Below are 20,384 nucleotides of genomic sequence, written 5' to 3'. Positions count from 1 at the left end.
ATATATATATATATATATATATATATATATATATATATATATATATATATATATATATATATATATATATATATATAGATAGATAGATAGATAGATAGATAGATAGATATATATAATGCTCTGCTGTTTTTCCATGTTTCACAGGTTGTTCATCGGTGTATTATAGATTACTCGTCCGTCAGTGCTACCATACTAACCAGTGGAAATTTACGTACAGTGGTTCTAAAAAGAGAACAAGACTGGGAACATTCACGCGTATGAACAACCTAATTGGAACTAGCAGAGAGGTGTTGCCCTCTGAACTCTGAACTATGCGAGACGTTCTGAGATATGGGCTAATGCTAAGAGTACAAAGTGGTGAGGATGTGGGAAATTACCCAACAGCCAGTCTTGCAAAGGACATTTACCCATAAGTGCTTGCGAAGTGGGAACGAGCAAACAACAGTTCGTTTGTAGCCCTCTTTGTAAATTCACGAGTCACAATCTTAAACAAGACCCAAGAGAGCTGGGAGCAGGCCAAAAACATATCTCTCCTGGGAGAGGAAAGCTAGATTTCTAAGAGATTTTTCACTGCAAAATTGACAAGCTTTTTTTTATATCAACTGCAAGTGAAATATCGTTCTCTGCTCTGAATTTTGCTGCTTTGCAGATGCTGGTTGCAAAACAGATGCTCACATTAATTGTACATGCCCTAAGGAGATGAAGATCCCTGTGAAGGAACTTGCTTTCATTAAAGGTCAGTGAAACAAGACTGGTTCCATTGGACCACATCAGATTAGCTTGCCAGATCTGCCTGAGCACAACAGGCAAGTAAAAAAACAGAAGAGGCAAGAAAACGAGAGAAGAAGGCTTGCTGAATATAAGTAGACGTAAGTAGGTTGTTTCAGTACCATCAAATGAAGTAATTTTCTCTGATGATGAAAGTGAAGAACAAAAATCTGATGCTCAGTATGGAAAGAATGAAAGTTATGAAGCGACATTAGAAATACCAAGCACGTCTTCCGCTTCCAGTGACATGCCAGAGTATACAACACGTTAGAAATACCTAATGTTGCTATGCAGAGCATCAGATATGGTGTTGGCCTGCGTGCCGCAGCTGCCATCACCGTTGCTGCCTTTATGGATGCTGGCTTGATCACTGATGTAGACAAGAGACGTGTAGTTGATCACAGTAAAATCAACAGGGCCCAAGAAAAAGTTAGGAAATCCCTGGATCAGGAATCTGATGCAATTTGTAAGAAGGATGAAATTGGCTGCATCCTCTTTGACAGCCGTCAAGGTACAACTAAAGTTATTCTGAAAGCAGACATTTCAGATCGTCAGTTCCCCATCGTCATCAAAGAAGAGCATTATTCTGTGTGCAGTGAGCCAGGTGGAAGATAACTCCTCCACTTCATTCCTGAGAAAGACTCAAAAAGAAAAGAACCTGCTGAAGTTATTGCTGATAATCTTGTAGATTTCATGAAGAAGGAGGGCGTTGATAAAAGCCTGCAGGCCATTGGGAGTGATTCTACAGCGTTAACACTGGCTGGGAGGGTGGTTCCATGCACTGGGTAGAGGTCAAGCTTTGCCGTAAGCTGGTCTGGTTGGAGTGCCCTCCACTCTAACGAGTTACCTTACTCCTGCGACACTTGACCACAGCAATGGATGGGAAGACCTTGCCTAACAACTGGTGGGCAGGTAACATTGTCAAGATGCTAGACACTGCTACAGAACTTGAAACTGATCATTCATTCACCAAACTCTCACCTGGAGAGCCTCTTATTTCACTTAGTGACATTGTCGTGAAGAATCTCTCTACTGATCAAACGTACGGGTATAGGATCACACAGGCCACAGGAACAGGAGAACTTCTCACAGATCTGGCTTTTCTTGAAATTGGTCCAGTGAGCAATTCAAGTGGTTGACAACAGCAAACAGGCCTTTTCGCATGTAGGTTTTAAAACATAGCCTTAAAGGCAAAACCCGCAACAACTTAGACTGATAGTGGAATACATCGTTGGCGTGTACTACCCCTGCTGGTTCAACATCAAAGTAAAACACTCTTGGGAGGAAGGCCCACGCCTCATCTTGTTTCAGCTGTGGCTAGTTAGGCTGTAAAAGAAGGCTGTAGTGGATGCTGTTTTCCCAACCATCCAACGCTCAGCACGGTATGGATTCAACAAAATGAAAATTATCCAAACACTCTTCTACTCAGATGACAGTGAGAAGAGGAGAGCTGGTGTTCAAAAGATTGTTGACTTGAGGGGTGGAGATGAGGACACACTGGGAGATTTTTCTGTTCGTCCCAAGAAGACACCTTCCATCAGTCCCAGAGGTTCTTCCCTGTTGGAGCTGATAGATTGGTCTGACGGGGTATATGAACCTCCATTGACATGTACCCTGACTAGAGCCAAAGTAAAGAAGTTCATGGATGAGCCTATGCAATTTCCACAGTGGCCCTGTCATGCTCTGTCAAGAGAGAGGCGTGTGAAACAAGTCACAGCGGCAGCAGGCACGATGTATACATATGACAGACCTGAGGGGTATGTAAGAGGCCAAGACGCAAGTCGGCGGCTAATACTCAAGAATTAATCAAAGTAAGATTTGACGAAACTTGTTTGATTTTTTTTGAAACTGATATCATTACTTTCTCATGCTGTTTTATGATTACAAGGACATGTTTTATGCTTACTAGGATATATTTTATGAAGAGACTGTAAAATTGTTATAGCATTACCTGACATTTTGAGAAACGAAAAGTAATACATGTTTTCCGAGGGTGGTTAATGCGCTTTTTAATCAAACGTAGATTTGCCAAGCTAAATGTTGTACAATAGGGTGGGTCGAAAAGGAACCAACTCAAGGTTGCCAGGTTGAAACATAGTCAGAATGGTGCTCCTTTACAGTGACAATAACACTATGAAAAAAAAAATTTGATATATATGTGCCCATTCCAGCAACTTGGATCTAAAAATAGTTATTTAAAAAAAAAAATAGAAACAAATGCTATTTTTTCGGATGAACTTAAATGCAATTTCTGTGTTAAAGTTCAATTTTAAAAATGAAAGTAACAGTTGGAATGAATGTATTCAAATCATATGAAAGGCAGCATTTCATGAAAAATAAAAAGAACAGTAGAAATGGCATGAACAGTTGAACGCATCAAAAGTCTTCTTTACTTTCTCTCTTCGGGAACAAGCTGCGAATTGGACGAGCATACCATGACGTGATTCCTGCTCAAATTCTCTACTTGTGGTGGATGTGACATCCTTAACGCAGCGTTCCACTCCTTGGGAATGGCAAAGGTACACGTCCAGTACGATGGGTTGGCTTTCGTCCATTTGGTCCAGTCTGTTCTTCAGCAATGGAGGAAGTGTGACAGAAGAAAGCTCTACCAGATCAGTGTACTTCTTGGCATCGAAGTTGATCTTCAGTGCCGATTTTTCAAATATTCTAACTGAGGCTTGGTCATCATTCTCATTCATCTGTGCTTGTTTCATCGACTTGATCGCCATCGAGTTTACGCCAACATCTTCATCAGCAACAGCCGACAACAGGATGTTCTCTGGGTGACAGAAGTAGCTGTTACTGGCAAACACAGGGCGAATGATCGTCTGATCCTCCAACGGCAAATTTTGAAGGAGCTCCACCATAAATTTTTTTTTGGCTCCAACCTGACACGAGCTATTGGCTTTCACCCTGAACCACACAGGAGCATAGTAGTTCACAATGAATGAAACGAGACGTTTTAGGGTTGGTGATGGTTGCTCCTTTGACATGTAAAGTCGCAGTACGCGATTAGCTTTCGTAAGCCACCTGGCATGATTTAGCGGTCCTGGTTGTGCAGATGGTCCCACACCTTCATTAGCATCTCCACTTGGCAATTGCACTGCCAAACATGCACGGTACAGGTAGCCCTGATCTTTGCTGAGATCACTTTCAGTTCTTGGTAAAATGTAAGCTTTTCCAGCAACACGTTCATAACCAACAAATGGAAGATCTTTTGGGCCAGATTCAAGCGATTGACCTACTTCTCCTCTGCAGCCTCGTGGACCTGTTGTCGAACCATCAACTGCCTCGAAATGCCTTCGGAAAATGATTTCAACAAGGTGCAACAACAAATAAGCCACTGTAGTGGTCTGCCAATCTGTGCTTCGAGTTCATGGATCACTACATTTCTCTTTCCAGTATTAATATTTGTCCCATCACAGAGCATAGCTTGCAACGAATCTGTTGAATTTGTTTCTCGAATGACAGACATGATTTCCTTGGCAATATCTGTTGCTGTTCCACTCTCGGGAGAAACGTGGTCGATGTAAACGGCGTCAGGAAAAGCAACTACTGAGTAGTGATCTTCCTTCACGATTCTCTGGCCATCTGGGGTTTTCTTGAGCGTTTAATCGATTTTTCCATCGAAACCGATGCAAGCGATCTCCTCCAAGTCAATTTTATGCTGTTGCATTGTGACATCTCTCCAATATTTTCTCTGACGGCGGAGTTTACTGGGATCAACTTTATTTTCTTCACAGAGAATATTCATATCTTTCAGTGCTGCATTTACAATGGAGCAGATGTCTCTATTGCTTACTTGACATCGATCAGCAACACGACTCAGCTCAGGATAGACTAATCTGTTCTGACACTGTTCTGACTGTTTGCTTCCAACTACTACTTCTGCAGTATCATCATCATCATATTGATCATATTGTTGATCACAGGCATCACTCTCGTCAGTAAATGCTGTCTATTATATCTTCATTATTTTGCTTAGTATCTCTAGTGGACTCTTCATAGAGCTTCCATTTCATCACTCTATTTGCTGCACACTTATTTTTTGTTGTCTTCTTCCGGTCTATTCTACCAATATACATTTTTCTGCAACTCTTTTGGTCAACCCAGAAAGGCCACTCCTCAGGCGGTATCTTGTCTGCTCTAGCGCAATGACACTCACACCTCTCACGTGCATTGAAGCTTTTGAAACATTTGCAACGACTAATGTCATATATGGTGTCAAAGCTGCCGAGTTGCTCTATGTAGGTGTTGGAAGTCCTTTTGCTCACTGGATATTTCCTAAGCTCCTGTGCCTTTGCTATCAAGCGTTTCACATGGATAACAACACTAGTGTAATCAATAGCTGAGATGGAAACTTCCTCGTAAATTCCTGCTACTTCAAGTGCAACAGTTTCTGCATAGGCTTGGGTGCTCAATGACGGATTTGTGGATTTATGTTCCAAATATGCCCTTATGACATCACAGCTAGTGGGCAACTGATTTATCAGAAGACTGCGTGATGAGCCGAAAACAGTCTTTCGTGCTTTCTGGTGTGCTGCAACTGGCCATGATTCCAGTAAAATACGCAGATTCATACAAACATCAACCCTGTAAACCAGTATCAGTTCGTGTAGTTGGTAACTGAAATGCAAAATAATGGATTATCACTTACAGAGTTGCCAACCACCGGTAATAACTGAATGTTTGGACTGTCAGTGCCGTAAAAACTAAACTGAAAGTTGCTGAAGTGCCTCTGACTCATTTTCAAAAATTAAATTAGTTCATTTGAAAACATACTATAGTCATAGTATAGCTATGTTTCGTCGAATTTTAAATTTTTGGCCCACCCTATTGTACAGTGAGCAACAGTAATCGTGTCGCGGTTTTGTCCGAAGATTAAATGTAACTCGTGAAACATTATGAACCGTCCGTATGACAGACGGCGGAATGTACCAGACGCTTAGCCTGTTAGCTTATGTTTTCACCAAATTTCACGACACGATTATTGTTGCTTACTGTACAATCACAAAAATAATTGCAGATTTGAATTCTTCGTATCCAAAAATCTATTTTCAAAGCAATTCACTGAAGAAATTTGCAAAAATTAATTTTCAGCTCCCAAAATGAGACGCCCTAATGCAGCAGCCTTCTTTCACTTTCACATTTGTGTAGAGGACTAAGAGGATACAGAAACAGAGGCTGATTTCAGTACTCATGGTTAGCTGAGTTTCAGTGAGTAATAAAATGCGAGGTTTAGAGACGGAGGGGTGGTATTCAGCACAACGAATATTGCTGACATTTGCTGAAAATGTGTTAGGGAGCAATCCAGGACATAATTATATAGTCACCACCAGGAGCGTGGCTGAAGATGGTTGTACTAATGCTCATACCCTCGCCTCCTTCAGAACTATGGGACTACATGTTGTACTGGCACTTTTATTTAAAAAAAAAAAAAGTGAATAACAAGAGAAATGAATAGTTAGTGTTGAGTATCATATCATATGGAGAGAATGGATAAAGAGCGATTGGTGACAAAGATAACTAGGTCTGATGTGAGAGGTGTAAGGCTGAAAGGAAAACCTCGAATAGGATGGATGGACAGTATGAAGAGAGCATTGGATGCGAGAGCGATGTCTGTTGAGCAAGGAAGTGTGGCTGTGCGTGACAGAAATGACTGGAGAGAAACTGTGACTGCATAAATGATGACACAGCCCTGAAGAGATATTCTCCCGCATTCGATCTGATCAGCTGATCAGGTCAGGTGCAGGTAAGGGGATGGGTCCATTATGATGTGGCAGGGGTAAACCATTTCGGGCCCTGCTGCGGATGTCACTGATTGCACTGCGCAGTTGACCCTCGTGCGGTGTGGTGCGGTGAGGATCTGTCCCTTATCCCCTTGGGGCTAGGGGCTAAAATGCGAAAGAATGTGTTTGAGTGGATGAGTAAAATGGGAGTGAAGTCCTGCCTTGGCTACCTCTCTTTCCTTGGAGGAAGCAGCCTAGGTATATAGATAGATATATAGATCATGTGCAGGGAGAAGGCGGTGATGATTCGGACGGTGGGATGGTTAGGACATCGACTTTATTGAAAATGGTATAGGCAGCAACATGCCTGCAAAATTTTGCTTGAATGTGCAAGCCATGGTCACCATACAGCCGACAGAACACGACGAAAGCAAGTGTCATACTTACTGATGGATCTCAATTTTTTTCTTTTTTTGCAGGTCATGTGTAATTTTTCAGCTGATTATCAAAAGTTCTGCATCCGTCGATATATATGGATTTGCAACCATAAAATACTGGGTGGATATATCATCTGTACTAAAAGATAAAGCCATAGCATAATGTTGTTCTTAAAAATTATTATATACTTTTGCGATGGTGCGACCACTAGAGAAGCGTGGTTCGTCAGCGGCTCAACCATCCCTCTGAGAGTGAAAAAATGATTCTGACAATTCATTTCTATCTATCTATCTATATACCTAGGCTGCTTCATTTAGTTGTGTAATATGCATAATTACATACGATATTGTAGACAGACAACTAAATAATGATAGCTAGATAGATAGATACATACATACATACAGAGAGAGAGAGAGAGAAAATTTGGAGACCGAAAGAAAAAGTGTGTGTGTGTGTGTGTGTGTGTGTGTGTGTGTGTGTGTGTGTGTGTGTGTGTGTGTGTGTGTGTGTGTGTGATCTAGGGCTACTATTTCATCTTAGTTCATGCAGTGACTGGACGCAGAAGCTTCATATGACTGAATAATACTCTTTGGCTGGGGAGCTGGTGAAACTTGTAAGAGAACGGTAATTATCTGTCACCCACAACATCACAAGTCACCATATCGGATCTCTGCATATATTGACGGCGTGCTGGGTGGAAAGATGCAAATACCGTATCTTCCTCAGCGCAGGAAGTTGCACCCGTAGTAATAGACTAAGGTGATGAAAATAGCATGGCGTTCACTCAGATAACCAACGTAGAGTGAGTGGATGAATGAATGTATGTTATGGTTCTGTTTTAAACCATTTCAGTCCAACAGTATACTTTTATTAACGTTGTTTTGCCACCTACAGATAATTCCAATTAATTCAACCTAGGAAGGACGTGCAGTAGTGAATTGGTAATAAAGGCTATGTAGAACCCCTTCAGTTCGAAAAATCTGCCCAAAGTTGAATGAAATCATCCTGAAATAGCACAACCGACCAGAAAAAAGTCACCATATGCAAAGGGTCAAGACGTGCTAGGAATAAAGTCATAAACTCCATTTACCTCTATAACGTCCTCATTCCTTATGGTGCGCTCTCCTTCTCTCCGGTGTATTTCGATCACGGCTTCTTCAGGTGAATATCCCCTTAGCTCAGCCTGTGACACCATCGCGTACTGAATGAAAAAATAAAAATAAGATAAAATAAGCTTGAATAGAAATATTGTGAAGTAACTGCAGATACTAACAACAATCTATGCATCTCTCTTATAATCTGCAAGAGAATCGTCACCATCGTCAACATTCTACCTTTATACCCTGCTGATGCCGATGCAGTGGCAGAGTCCTGAGGCATGAGAAGGAAGCAACTAAAGCATTGCGATTAGGTAACAACCTGGCATGGAGCAGACTGACTTCTTCTGCTGACTGAAGAGAACGAGATTACCTAAAGGTTAATGAAGTGGAACAATGCTTATTACTAATTAACATTTCCACTGAAACAGAGTATGCTGCCTCATTGTTATCAGAAACCTCAAAAGAAACGCGGGATTTTTTTTTTTTTTTTGCTCGAAAATTTTGCTGTCACAAAAACTGTGTAAAATTTCACCTCAGCACCGACAGCACACTCTCCTGCTAATGAAGGGAGCAAATTTCTTAATCCCCCTGGACGCCCTCTTCCCTTACTTACAACATCACTGTGCTCCAAAAGGCGCTGTTCTTACTCGTCTCCTGCATCACCCCCTATTGCTGCTCTACCCACCACTGTTCCACACCCTCACGTTCATCCATGTAGACACCATTCCATTTGGGGTTATCCACTGTTCCTGGACCACATTCTCTGCTGACCAACGGTTGCTGTCCCTGTTCCCTTCAACGGTCAGTCACATATCAGTAGTCATTACTTCAAACAAAGGCTTGTAGTGGTGACCTTAATTCTCACTCTTCCCCTCCACAGTCACTTACGCATCAGAGGTAGAGTCGCCTTGGACTGTACTACCTGGTTGAAATGTATTTACATGAAATCTGAAAAATGCTGGGGAAAAAAAAATCTGCTGATGAAACTTGTGCAAGTTTACCCACTTTAGACGTACCGTTGAAATAAATGCAACATTCCAACATACCGAAAAAAAAAAAAAAAAAAAAGTGCGCTTTGTAAGGGACAGCACTCGGAGGTGAAGGTCCATACAGACTTGGGGGTACCACGAAAATATTAAACAAGCGCATAGACACATAAATCGATGTAAATGTTTGCTGTATTCGTTATACTATTTTCTTGGAAGACAAGCAGAAAATATCTTAATGGAAAATCGAGTTCCTAAATTATATTCCTCAACATTAAAGAAATGGAGTGAGAATGAGAAAAGAGAAATTTCATTACGCTAGAAAATTTTTTGTTTTTTCGTGTGGTAGGTGTCGAGCAATGTCCCTCACCCTACTGCTTGTAATTACTCCCTGCTCTGCAGTATAAGGAAATACAAGGGTGCCTTTCCACCTGACTTACTGCTGAATCTGATATAAGAATTTTCATTCACAACAGACTTCCTCTTCATCCGATACTGTGGCTTGGACTTTTTTTTTCTTATATATATATATATATATGATCCTTCCCTCCTATTTTCTACTCTGATGGTTCTGTAGCTATTTCTTCTACTGATAAAGCAGATCTCTTCGCACAGACTTTCTCCTCCAATTTCACCTTAGACGATTCCGGTGCTGTTCCTCCATCACTTCCCCCCTCTGACTTCCTCATGGCTGACATTAAAATTTCTTCAGTTGATGTATTTTCTGCCATCACTGGCCTCAGTAATAACAAGGCATATGGGCCTGATGGGGTCCCTCCTGTTGTTCTCAAGAACTGTGCTTCTGTGCTTACACCCTGCCTAGGCAAACTATTTCGCCTTTGTCTGTCAACTTGTACCTTTCCTTCTTGCTAGAAGTTTGCTCTCATTCAGACAGTCCCAAAGAAGGGTGACCACTCCCAACCCTCCAAATATCGTCCAATTGCTTTAACGTCCTGTATTTCAAAAGTTTTTGAGTCAATTCTTAATAGAAAAATTTTAAGACATCTTTCCTATCACAACCTTCTTTCCGATCGTCAGTATGGGTTCCGTCAGGGACGCTCCACTGGCGATCTTCTCACCTACCTTTCAGACTCCTGGTCATCCTCCTTTCGGGACTTTGGCGAAAGCTTTGCCATTGCACTTGACATCTCAAAGGCTTTCGATCGAGTCTGGCATAAATCTTTAATTTCCAAACTGCCCTCCTACGGTTTCTATCCTTCTATCTGTGCCTTCATCGCTAGTTTCCTTTCTGGTCGTTCTATAGCCGCTGTTGTAGACGGCCATCGTTCTTCTCCTAGAACTATCAACAGTGGTGTTCCTCAGGGCTCTGTCCTATCACCAACTCTCTTCCTTTTATTCATCAATGATCTTCTAAGCTGTACATCTAACCCTATCCACTCATACGCTGATGACTCCACCCTTCACCTTTCCATTCGGTTCCCGCAACGCCCATCTCAACAGTTATTTCAAGAAACAAGGGATGAGGGTATGGCACACCTAATGTCTGACTTGGCTCATATCTCTGACTGGGGTAAAAATAATATGGTTGTCTTTAATGCATCTAAGACTCAGTTCTTACACTTATCAACCCGACAAAATCTTCCACAGGTATACCCACTAATGTTCAATAATATTCAGCTTAATCCTGCATCATCCTTGAACATGCTTGGGGTTTCATTTACTCGGGACTTATCTTGAAAAGATCATATTACATCTCTTGTAAAATCTGCTTCCAAGAGATTGGGTGTGCTAAGCCGACTCCGCTCTTTCTTTACCCCTGCACAATTGTTGACTCTATACAGGGGTTTTATCCGCCCCTGTGTGGAGTACAACTCTCATGTGTGGGGAGGCTCCCCACATACAGCTCTTCTCAATAGGGTGGAGTCAAAGGCTTTTCGTCTCATTAACTCTCCTCCTCTTACTGACTCCCTTCAACCTCTGTCTCTTCGCCGCACTGTTGCATCTTTATCTCTTTTCTATCGCTACTTTAATGGTCACTGCTCCTCTGAACTGTCTGCTTGCATTCCTCCTCCTCTACGACGGGCGCGTAGCACCCGTCTGGCAGCTAACTCTCATCCCTTTTCTGTCCAGCTCTTTAATGCAAGAGTTAACCGTTACTCCCAGTCTTTCATTTATGCAACAGGTGAGCTCTGGAACTGTCTCCCTCTGTCTGTATTTCCTGCTGCCTATGATCTCCAGTCTTTCAAACGTAGTGTGTCCAGGCATCTCAAAATGATCGGATCTTGAATTTGGCTCTCTATTGTATTTTGTTTTTCTCTTGGAGGGAACTGTTACTGCGGGCTCATGGCCTTTGGTTCCTTCTTCCTCGCATAAAAAAAATATATATATATATAAATATAGATAGATAGAGAGAGAGAGAGATATGGAGTATGGATAGGGTATATGTGCAGGAGTAGGTGAGAATGAGAGGGCAAAAGAAGGAGTATGTATAGTTGTGAGTAAAAGATGGAAGAAGAGCATAAGAGAGTATGGATTAGTTAGGTCAAGGATTGTGTGGGTAAGATTGAAAGTTGGAATACAAATGTGGGCGATTGTGTGTGTGTGTATGCGCCAACGCAAGATCGTGCAAGCAGAGTGAGAGAAGAGTTCTGGACAAATGTGGAAGTGTGCATGGAAAAGTTTGGAAAGAATGAGAGAGTGTTTTTGATCGGTGATATGAATGGTAAAGTAGGGAACGTGAAGGTGGATGGAATAGTTGGTGAGTGGGGTGTACCTGCTGAGATAGATGAGAATGGCAGTGCGTTAGTGGACATTTGTGCCGGGAGGGGGTTGGTGATAGCCAATACCCTCTTCAGGAACAAAATGATCCACAGGTATACATGGCGAGTGATGAGAAGGGTGGGTGGTGAACTGAATGAAAGGAAGGCAATGATTGATTATGTGTGTGTGGATGAAAGGATGCGAAAATGTGTAATGGATGCAAGAGCTTATAGAGGCTGGGGGAGTGGACTTTCGGACCACTACTTGGTAGTAGCCAGAGTCAAGGTCCAATTAAGATGGAGAAATAGAAAAAGGGAAGGACGGGAAGAAGGAATATTTGTAAGGAGAATGGAAAGGTTACAAGAGGATGAGAAAAAGGCAGAGTATAAGAGAGAAGTGGAGGAACGATTGGGCAAATATAAATTGGAGCAGATGGGGGACGTAGAAGGTGTGTGCAGGATATTTACAGAAGAAATATGTGCAGCATGTGATGTGGTGTGTGGGATGAAGAGAAGACGGAGGGGTGTGCAAGGAACAGCTTGGTGGAATGAAGAGGTGAGACAGGCTGTGGCACAAAAGAAGAAAGAATACAATTAATGGATGAGAAATAGGGGCGTGCAAGAAGTTGAGAGGCGGAAGAGAGAGCTATATGTAGAAAGAAAGAGAGAGGTGAAAAGGTTAGTGAGAGAGAGTAAGAAGAGAGCGGATGAGGAATTTGGAAGGAACTTGAGTGTAAAGTGGAGGAACTGTAAGAAAATGTTTTAGAAAGAGGTGAAAAGAGTAAGACAGGTGGAAGTGAAATTAGCAGGGGAGTGAAAGATAAAAATGGTAGATTACTAGTGGAGAAGGGAGAAAAATTGAGCAGATGGAGAGAACACTTTAAGGAATTGTTGAACATAGAGGATGGAAGTAATGCGAGTGATAAGTGGCTGGGGAATGGCTGGGAGAAGGAGGGAGTTGAGAAGACAGGAAGAAATCAGTAGGATAGAAGTTGTGGAAGCAATGAAGAAAGTGAAACTGAGGAAAGCCCCAGGAATTGATGGAGTGTGTGGTAAAATGCTGAAGCATGGGAGAGAGATAGTAATAGAATGGATGTGGAAGATGTGCAGATTGGCCTGGGAGGAAGGTAGGGTCCCAGAGGATTGGAAGTCAGGTATAATTATTCCCTTGTACAAAGGAAAAGGGGAAAAAGAAGTGTATGGTAATCATAGGGGCATCTTTCTTCTTAATATAATAGGAAAAGTGTATGGTAGGATACTTATTGACAGAGTTAGAGAAAGAACAGAGGAATTAGTTGGAGAAGAACAGGGAGGCTTTAGTGAAGGGAAGAGGATGTGTAGATTAGATATTCATTCTTAGATCTTTAGTGGAAAAGTTTCTAGAGAAGGGAAAGAAGTTGTATGCGGCTCTCATGGATTTGGAGAAAGCATATGACAGGGTGGATAGACAAGGATTGTGGAAAGTACTAAGAATATATGGAGTAGATGGGAAGTTGTTGAATGCTGTGAAGAGTATGTATGATGGTGCTAAGGCTGCAGTGCGTTTGGATGGTGAACTGAGTGAATTTTTCTCTTTGAAGGTTGGGTTGAAACAGGGATGTGTCATGTCTCCATGGTTGTTCAATCTGTACATGGATGGGGTAATAAACGAGGTACAAGGTAGAGTAGTGGATGTTGGAGTGGCCTTGGTGAGAGAGAGTAGTGTTTGGAAACTCCCTGTACTGTTGTTTGCAGATGATACTGTGTTGTTGAGTGAAGACGAAGGAGAGCTGCAAGGCTTGGTGGATGAGTCTGGGAGAGTGTGTAAGAAACGGAATCTAAAGGTGAATGTAGGGAAGAGTAAAGTTATGGTCTTCGAGAGAGGTGAAGTCAGTGAATGTACGGCGAGGTTGGATGGTGAGGAATTGGAAAATGTGAGTACATTTAAGTACTTGGGTAGTGTGATGAGTAAGGATGGAGGTTTGGAGGGTGAAGTGCTTGAAAGGGTACAGCAGGGAAGAAAGGTTGCCAGTTCCTTGAAAACAGTGATAAGAAGCAGAGAAGTGAGCATGGAAGTGAAAAAGTTACTACATGACAGTATTGTGATACCAACTCTAACGTATGGAAGTGAAGCTTGGATGTTGTTGGAAGGACACAAGTCAAGAGTGAGAGCAGTGGAAATGAGTTATTTAAGAGGAGCCTGTGGAGTCACATGGAGAGACAGGCTGACAAATGAGGATATAAAGGAGCATTATGGTGTGGATGTGGATGTGACAGGAAGCGTTAGGAAGAAAACACTGAGATGGTTTGGCCATGTGGAGAGGATGGAGGGTGAAAGACTGACGAAGAGAGTGTATGTGAGTGAGGTAGAGGGGGGAAGAGGGAGGGGGAGGCCGAGGATGAGATGGAGGGATGGGGTGGAGAGGTATATGAGAGAGGGGTGTGTAAGTTGGGAGCAGGGCAGCGAAATGGCGGGGGACAGGGCGACGTGGAGGCGATTTGTTTGTGGCCATCCCAAACGGGATTGAGGCGTCTGGCAATATATATATATATATATATATATATATATATATATATATATATATATATATATATATATATATATATATATACTGTAGGCCTATGCATATATATATATATATATATATATATATATATATATATATATATAATAAACAGTATATACTGTATACACAGTATGTAGACAGATAGATAGATATAGACAGATACATAGATAGATATAGACAAATAGATAGATACATAGATAAATACGTACATGAATACTAGGATAGATAGATAGATAAATAGATAAATAAATAGACAGATAGATAGACAGATAGATAGATAAATAAATAAATTGATAGATAGGCATAATCATTAAATTATGTATATATATTGGTGATAGGTCGGGGTGCACACCATCCACTCACTTAATGTACTGCTGCTCTGGGTGTCTGCCCTCTCGTCTCTTCTCACCTTCCTCTTCTGTCCTACTTTCCTTCATTTTTTCCTCTTCCTTCTGCCTTCGGGTGACTTTACACTCCCTCTTCTGTCTTTCTTTCCTTCATTTTTTCCTCTTCCTTCTGCCTGTGGGTGACTCTACGCTGACTGACAAGCCATATGGTTTCCTGTACACCAGGAAACCATTTACTACGCTGGATGGTAATTATATAACCAAATTATGCCGCCTGGTGGTTTAGTGGGTAGTTAAGGCCCTTTAATCTAATTGAGCAGGTGCAGGTTTACATCCAAGGGGTGGTTGGGGTTTATTGCTCGCGTAATGCCACTCAGGGATGAGTGAGGCTGTTCACTCTCATCTTAAATGTCAGGACCAACTTGCCTAGCCCCGAGTTTCTACGCTCCTCATGGGCGACGTAGGACTGGACGATGGCTGGATATATATGCCTGTCAGATTACGGTAATTCTCTCGGAGGAGATTCTTGTCGAAAGCGTTGCCAAACAACCGACAGAGTGAAAGAAAACTGGTTTAGGGTTAACTATGGTAGTCATGGATATCTTTTTATTGCTATTTAAGGTATTATTTACTTTTGCTGTAAGCGTGTATGTTTTATAGAATAGCCTACTGTGGAGTGTGGGTGCATAGGTTTGCCGTGCTCGGTTAACATCAGTAGGTATTCCTTCCACAATAATATGGTGACATCTGAGTAAGGAAACAAGCATATTTATATATATATATATATATATATATATATATATATATATATATATATATTCCTCTGGGCAGACTGGTGGATAGTGCAAGGTGAGCGATAAGGAAAACACAGGATGCTTGAGGTAGACAGTGTCTTGGACAGTGTTAAATAAGATCTTTGACACCTGGTATGAGATTTCTTATAATGACTGACCCGGTCGGAGGGGAACGTCTCTGCCTCGATGACAATCTTGTAGCGTTGTGGTGTAGGCTGGTAGAACGACAGCATCAGCAAGTGGAGGTTGACCGTCAGGCTGTTCATGAGCACCACAGAGCAGGGGTCGGCGCCCACCAGCCTCCCTAAGGATTCACGCCCATACCTATCGCTGTACAGCGCCGGCACTGGCTCATGGAAGTACATCTGAACACCGCTGTGCGTGGATATAAAAATGCAGTGTTAGCCTAGCTGTGATAGGAAAAACTCCAGTACCGGGATTATATTTCAGATGATGACACACGATTTAAGTTAGTGACACATTGGTCTCTGAGAGATTAATACTAATACCATTAACCCTTTTATAGTGGAAACAATTTTCAGTATTCTGTTTCAGCTGATGCCAGACGATTTTATTTGACTCAGAGTGAGTCATAGGAGGCTGATCCTCTCATACCTGAAAAGATTCTAAGGGCCGTTTTCACAGTCGTCCCTAACCTTTTGGGCCCGAACGTGTGTCGGGCCAGAACCAAAAGCACCTTTGGATTTCACAGTCGCTCTGAATGGCTTTCGGGAGCTTACTAACGTGGGGACGTCTGCCCGTGTTGATGCGGTAGGGTTGGTAGTTCTGGGTGGCGAAAACACTTTCCATATGTAGAGAATATTTAGAAATTGGAATGTAATGAATCTGATGAATAACATGGCTGGAACATCCACTTCACACAGTTCTTACTAATATATTCAGGAGTGATGATATTCGTAAGAATGCAGCAAAAATAACGAATAGGAAACGTCATCGGAATGAAGAGCTAACTAACGGCAACCTCACCACGCTCCTACTTGAAATTGGAAGTAGGCTGAATCCATAAGTATTGTAAAAAAGGCTTAAGTAAAAATAACCATGAAGCAACATGTATAACGTCTAATGAGTGATGGTGTGGTTTATTAACGGATATACTATTAATACATGAACATTTTCTTTTCTAAACGGGATGTTAGCTACATCAACTTTTACATCGGGCATCAGATATTAGAATTTTCATGAAAATATGCATTAGACAACGATTCTCGTATTTCTTTCGGGTCCGTTTGTTGTGGAGCCTCCACCTGTCTGCGAAAGGGTAGTATTCGGATACGTAGTAGAAAGTCTCATAAAAATACACAAACATATATTTTTTTCTCAATATCGGGTGTGTGTTTTACACCAGAAATATTATATTGGGTATATGATATTGAAATGATATTGAAAATATGAAACATGTAACTATTCTTTTACTTTTTTACTTTCGGGACCGTCTGTTGGGGAGGCTGCAGGCCCCCCAAGAATGTTCCAGTAATTTGTTCGGGCCGTCCCGAATGCCGTCCCCAACAGAGGCCTCGGAAGGCTGGTTGGGGGCGACTGTGAAAACGAAAACATGCGTTCGGAGGCGAGTAGGCTGTTGGGGACTGCATTGGGGACGACTGTGAAAACGGCCCTAAGAATCTACTCGAGGTAATATCAGACGATCTGATTCAGTTGAGTGATTCCTAAAAATCTGGGAGGGTTAAGAGAATCACCATCGGCGGAACAACTCAGCCATTTTATTCCATCTGTTGCCAGACGAATTTTCCAGGTGAATCACAGGAAACTTTAATAAATACTGTCAATATGAATCACCTCATGGTCGGAAGAACTCTTGTATGCTATTCTAGTTAATGCCCGACGATTTTATTCAGAGAAGCCACAAAAGCCTGAGAGAGTTCGTGTTGTATATCTATCCTCTAATGGTGGGAACGACTCCAGTGTTATATTCCAGTTGCTTACAGACGATTAAACTGAGCTGAAAGGGTGGCATAGGAGGCTGAGAGAGAGAGAGAGAGAGAGAGAGAGAATGGGGTAATGGAGTGGACGAGAGGTGATGAGACGAAAAGCCTTTGATTCTACCTTGTGTTGAGTCCCACACACACGCTGGAGGCATACTGGGGTCAACGAGAGCCTTGTACAAACTACGTAACTGAGTGAAGTTGAAAGAAAAACTGGGGGTCGGTTCAGTATGAAAAACCACTGCAAATCTGTTTTAACTCGATGTGTGATGCTGGAGAGGGACGCCTTCACGCGGTGGCACCAATATAACCTGGCGGCTCAACTACCTAGCTACACAAACGTCCTTCAACTACCCCTCTATACCCAAATAAGATGACTGTGGACTGCAGAAGAGTAATTTAAGCCTGTAGTCCACTGGGTTCACAGTTCATGTGGACCTGGAGCTAAAACGATGCATACTACTACCACCACCAATTATTATAAAAAAATAATGATACTTATAGTAGTAGTAGTAGTAGCAGTAGTAGTAGTAGTAGAAGTAGTAGTAATAGTAGTAGTAGTAGTAGCAGTAGCAGTAGTAGGACTTGCAGTAGCCTGAGATGTAAAGTGATCTCTCCAAAAGAAACAGCGAAAAGGAGATTCCAAGAATGCTTAGAGAAGATGAACAATTGAGTTTTGTGTCATGGGATCATAATGGCGAATGGGGAATACTGTGCCCAGTTGAGGGATGCAGGTACGGGGGCTTTGAAACTTTAAAAGAAGCGAGGTTTCTTTGAGCCCAAGGAGAACTAAGAGACAAATCAGAAGGCAGGTGTGCCAGTGCCTCATCCTGTGATTTTGTGTTGGAATGGTTATTAAGGTGAACTCCGTGAGAAGCGGGTGGAAACGTGAAGAGTAGTGTTTTCAGCATATGAGTGGAGAGGCTAGATGTATGTCTCAGGAAATCACTGATAAATGGTAGAAAAAGAAACATTAATCTCGTTCTAGAAGAAAATTGGCCGCATACAGCTTCAGGTTTATAGTTACCAAAGAGGAACTTAAAATACATAGAGATGGACGGACATTGTAGGAGGGTAGTTTAACAGTCAAGGATTTATACCAAGTTATTTCAGAAGCTTTCGAGATGTATAACGCTCCAGCAAAAGTTTTACCGAAATCCCGAAGAAAGGATGACGAAGAGTAAGGGAGAAGTGTAAGAAGATCGCCGGTCGAGCTTTGCCCAGACTGATGGTTAGAAGCAACGCTATGTGAGAAAAGTTTTTTTTTTTTTTTTTTGTGCTAGGAAGAAGGAACCAAATACCACGAGCCCGCAAACTGTTCCTTCCAAGATAAAAACAAAACACAAGAGAGAGCCAAATTCAAGATCCGATCATTTCGAGATGCCGGGACACACTGAGTTTGAAAGACTGGAGATCATAGCTAGCAGGAAATACAGACAGAGGGAGACAGTTCCAGAGTTGACCTGTTGCATAAATGAAGGACTGGGGGTAACAGTTAACTCTGGCATTAGAGAGTTGGACAGAAAAGGGATGAGAGTTTGCTGCTAGACGGGTGCTACGCGCCCGTCGTAGAGGTGGAGGGATGCAAGCAGACAGTTCAGAGGAGCAGTGACCATTGAAGTAGCGATAGAAAAGAGATAAAGATGCAACAGTACGGCGATGAGACAGAGGTTGAAGGGAGTCAGTATGAGGAGGAGAGTTAATGAGATGAAGAGCCTTTGACTCCACCCTATTGAGAGGAGCTGTATGTGAGGAGCCTCCCCACACATGAGAGTTGTACTCCACACAGGGACGGATAAAACCCGTGTATGAAGTCAACAACTGTGCAGGGGTAAAGAAGGAATGGAGTCAGCTTAGCACACCCAATCTCTTGGAAGCAGATTTTACAAGAGATGTGATATGATCTTTCCAAGAGATGTCCCGAGTAAATGAAACCCCAAGCATGTTCAAGGATGATGCAGGATATAGCTGAATATTATTAAACATTAGTGGGCATACCTGAGGAAGATTTTGTCGGGTTGATAAGTGTAAGAACTGAGTCTTTGATGCATTAATAACAAGATTATTTTTACCCCAGTCAGAGATCCGAGCCAAGTCAGATGTTAGGTGTGCCATAGCCTCATCCCTTGTTTGTTGAAATAACTGCTGAGATGGACGTTGCGGGAACTGAATGGAAAGGAGAAGGGTGGAGTCATCAGCGTATGAGTGGATAGGGTTAAAGATGTACAGCTTAGAAGGTCATTGATGAATAAAATGAAGAGAGTTGGTGATAGGACAAGGCCCTGAGGAACACCACTCTTGGTAGCTATAGGAGAAGAACGATGGCCGTCTACAACAGCGGCTATAGAACGACCAGAAAGGAAGCTATACATGAAGGCACAGATAGATGGATAGAAACCGTAATAGGGCAGTTTGGAAATTAAAGATTTATGCCAAACTCGATCGAAAGCCTTTGAGATGTCAAGTGCAAGGGCAAAGCTTTCGCCAAAGTCCCAAAAGGAGGATGACCAGGAGTCTGAAGGGCAGGTGAGAAGATCGCCAGTGGAGCGTCCCTGACGGAACCCATACTGATGATCAGAAAGAAGGTTGTGATAGGAAAGATGCTTCAATATTTTTCTATTAAGAACTAACTCGAAAACTTTTGAGACACAGGATGTTAAAGCAACTGGACGATAGTTAGAGGGTTGGGAATGGTCACCCTTCTTTGGGACTGGCTGAATGAAGGCAAACTTCCAGCAAGAAGGAAAGGTACAAGTTGACAGACAAAGACAAAAGAGTTTACCTATGTAGGGTGTAAGCACAGAAGCACAGTTCTTGAGGACAACAGGAGGGACTCCATCAGGCCCATATGCCTTCTTAATATAGAAGCCTGTGATGGCAGAAAATACATCAGATGAAGAAATTTTAATGTCAGCCATGAGGAAGTCTGAGGGGGGAAGTGATGGAGGAACAGCACCGGAATCGTCTAAGGTGGAATTAGAGGAGAAAGTCTGAG

At 42.2% G+C, this 20,384-nt stretch overlaps 1 protein-coding gene across 1 annotated transcript in view; it reads right to left on the bottom strand.

Moving 5' to 3' along the window:
- Positions 1–20,384, bottom strand: part of LOC145395321 (kynureninase-like) — a 63,461-nt gene that overhangs the window by 22,828 nt on the left and 20,249 nt on the right. Inside the window, exons 4-5 of the mRNA XM_080268996.1 lie at positions 15,587–15,803; positions 8,026–8,136 (exon numbers count right to left, since the gene is read on the bottom strand). Coding sequence (XP_080125122.1) covers positions 8,026–8,136; positions 15,587–15,803 — 328 coding nt within the window. The remainder of the gene's footprint in view (positions 1–8,025; positions 8,137–15,586; positions 15,804–20,384) is intronic.

This window comes from Coenobita brevimanus, chromosome 4 (genome assembly GCF_032717465.1).
Source record: "Coenobita brevimanus isolate Jiangsu-jjx chromosome 4, ASM3271746v2, whole genome shotgun sequence".
NCBI lineage: Eukaryota > Metazoa > Arthropoda > Malacostraca > Decapoda > Coenobitidae > Coenobita > Coenobita brevimanus.
The sequence above is the reverse complement of the archived record's forward strand: the minus strand, read 5'-3'. Positions and strand labels throughout refer to the sequence as shown.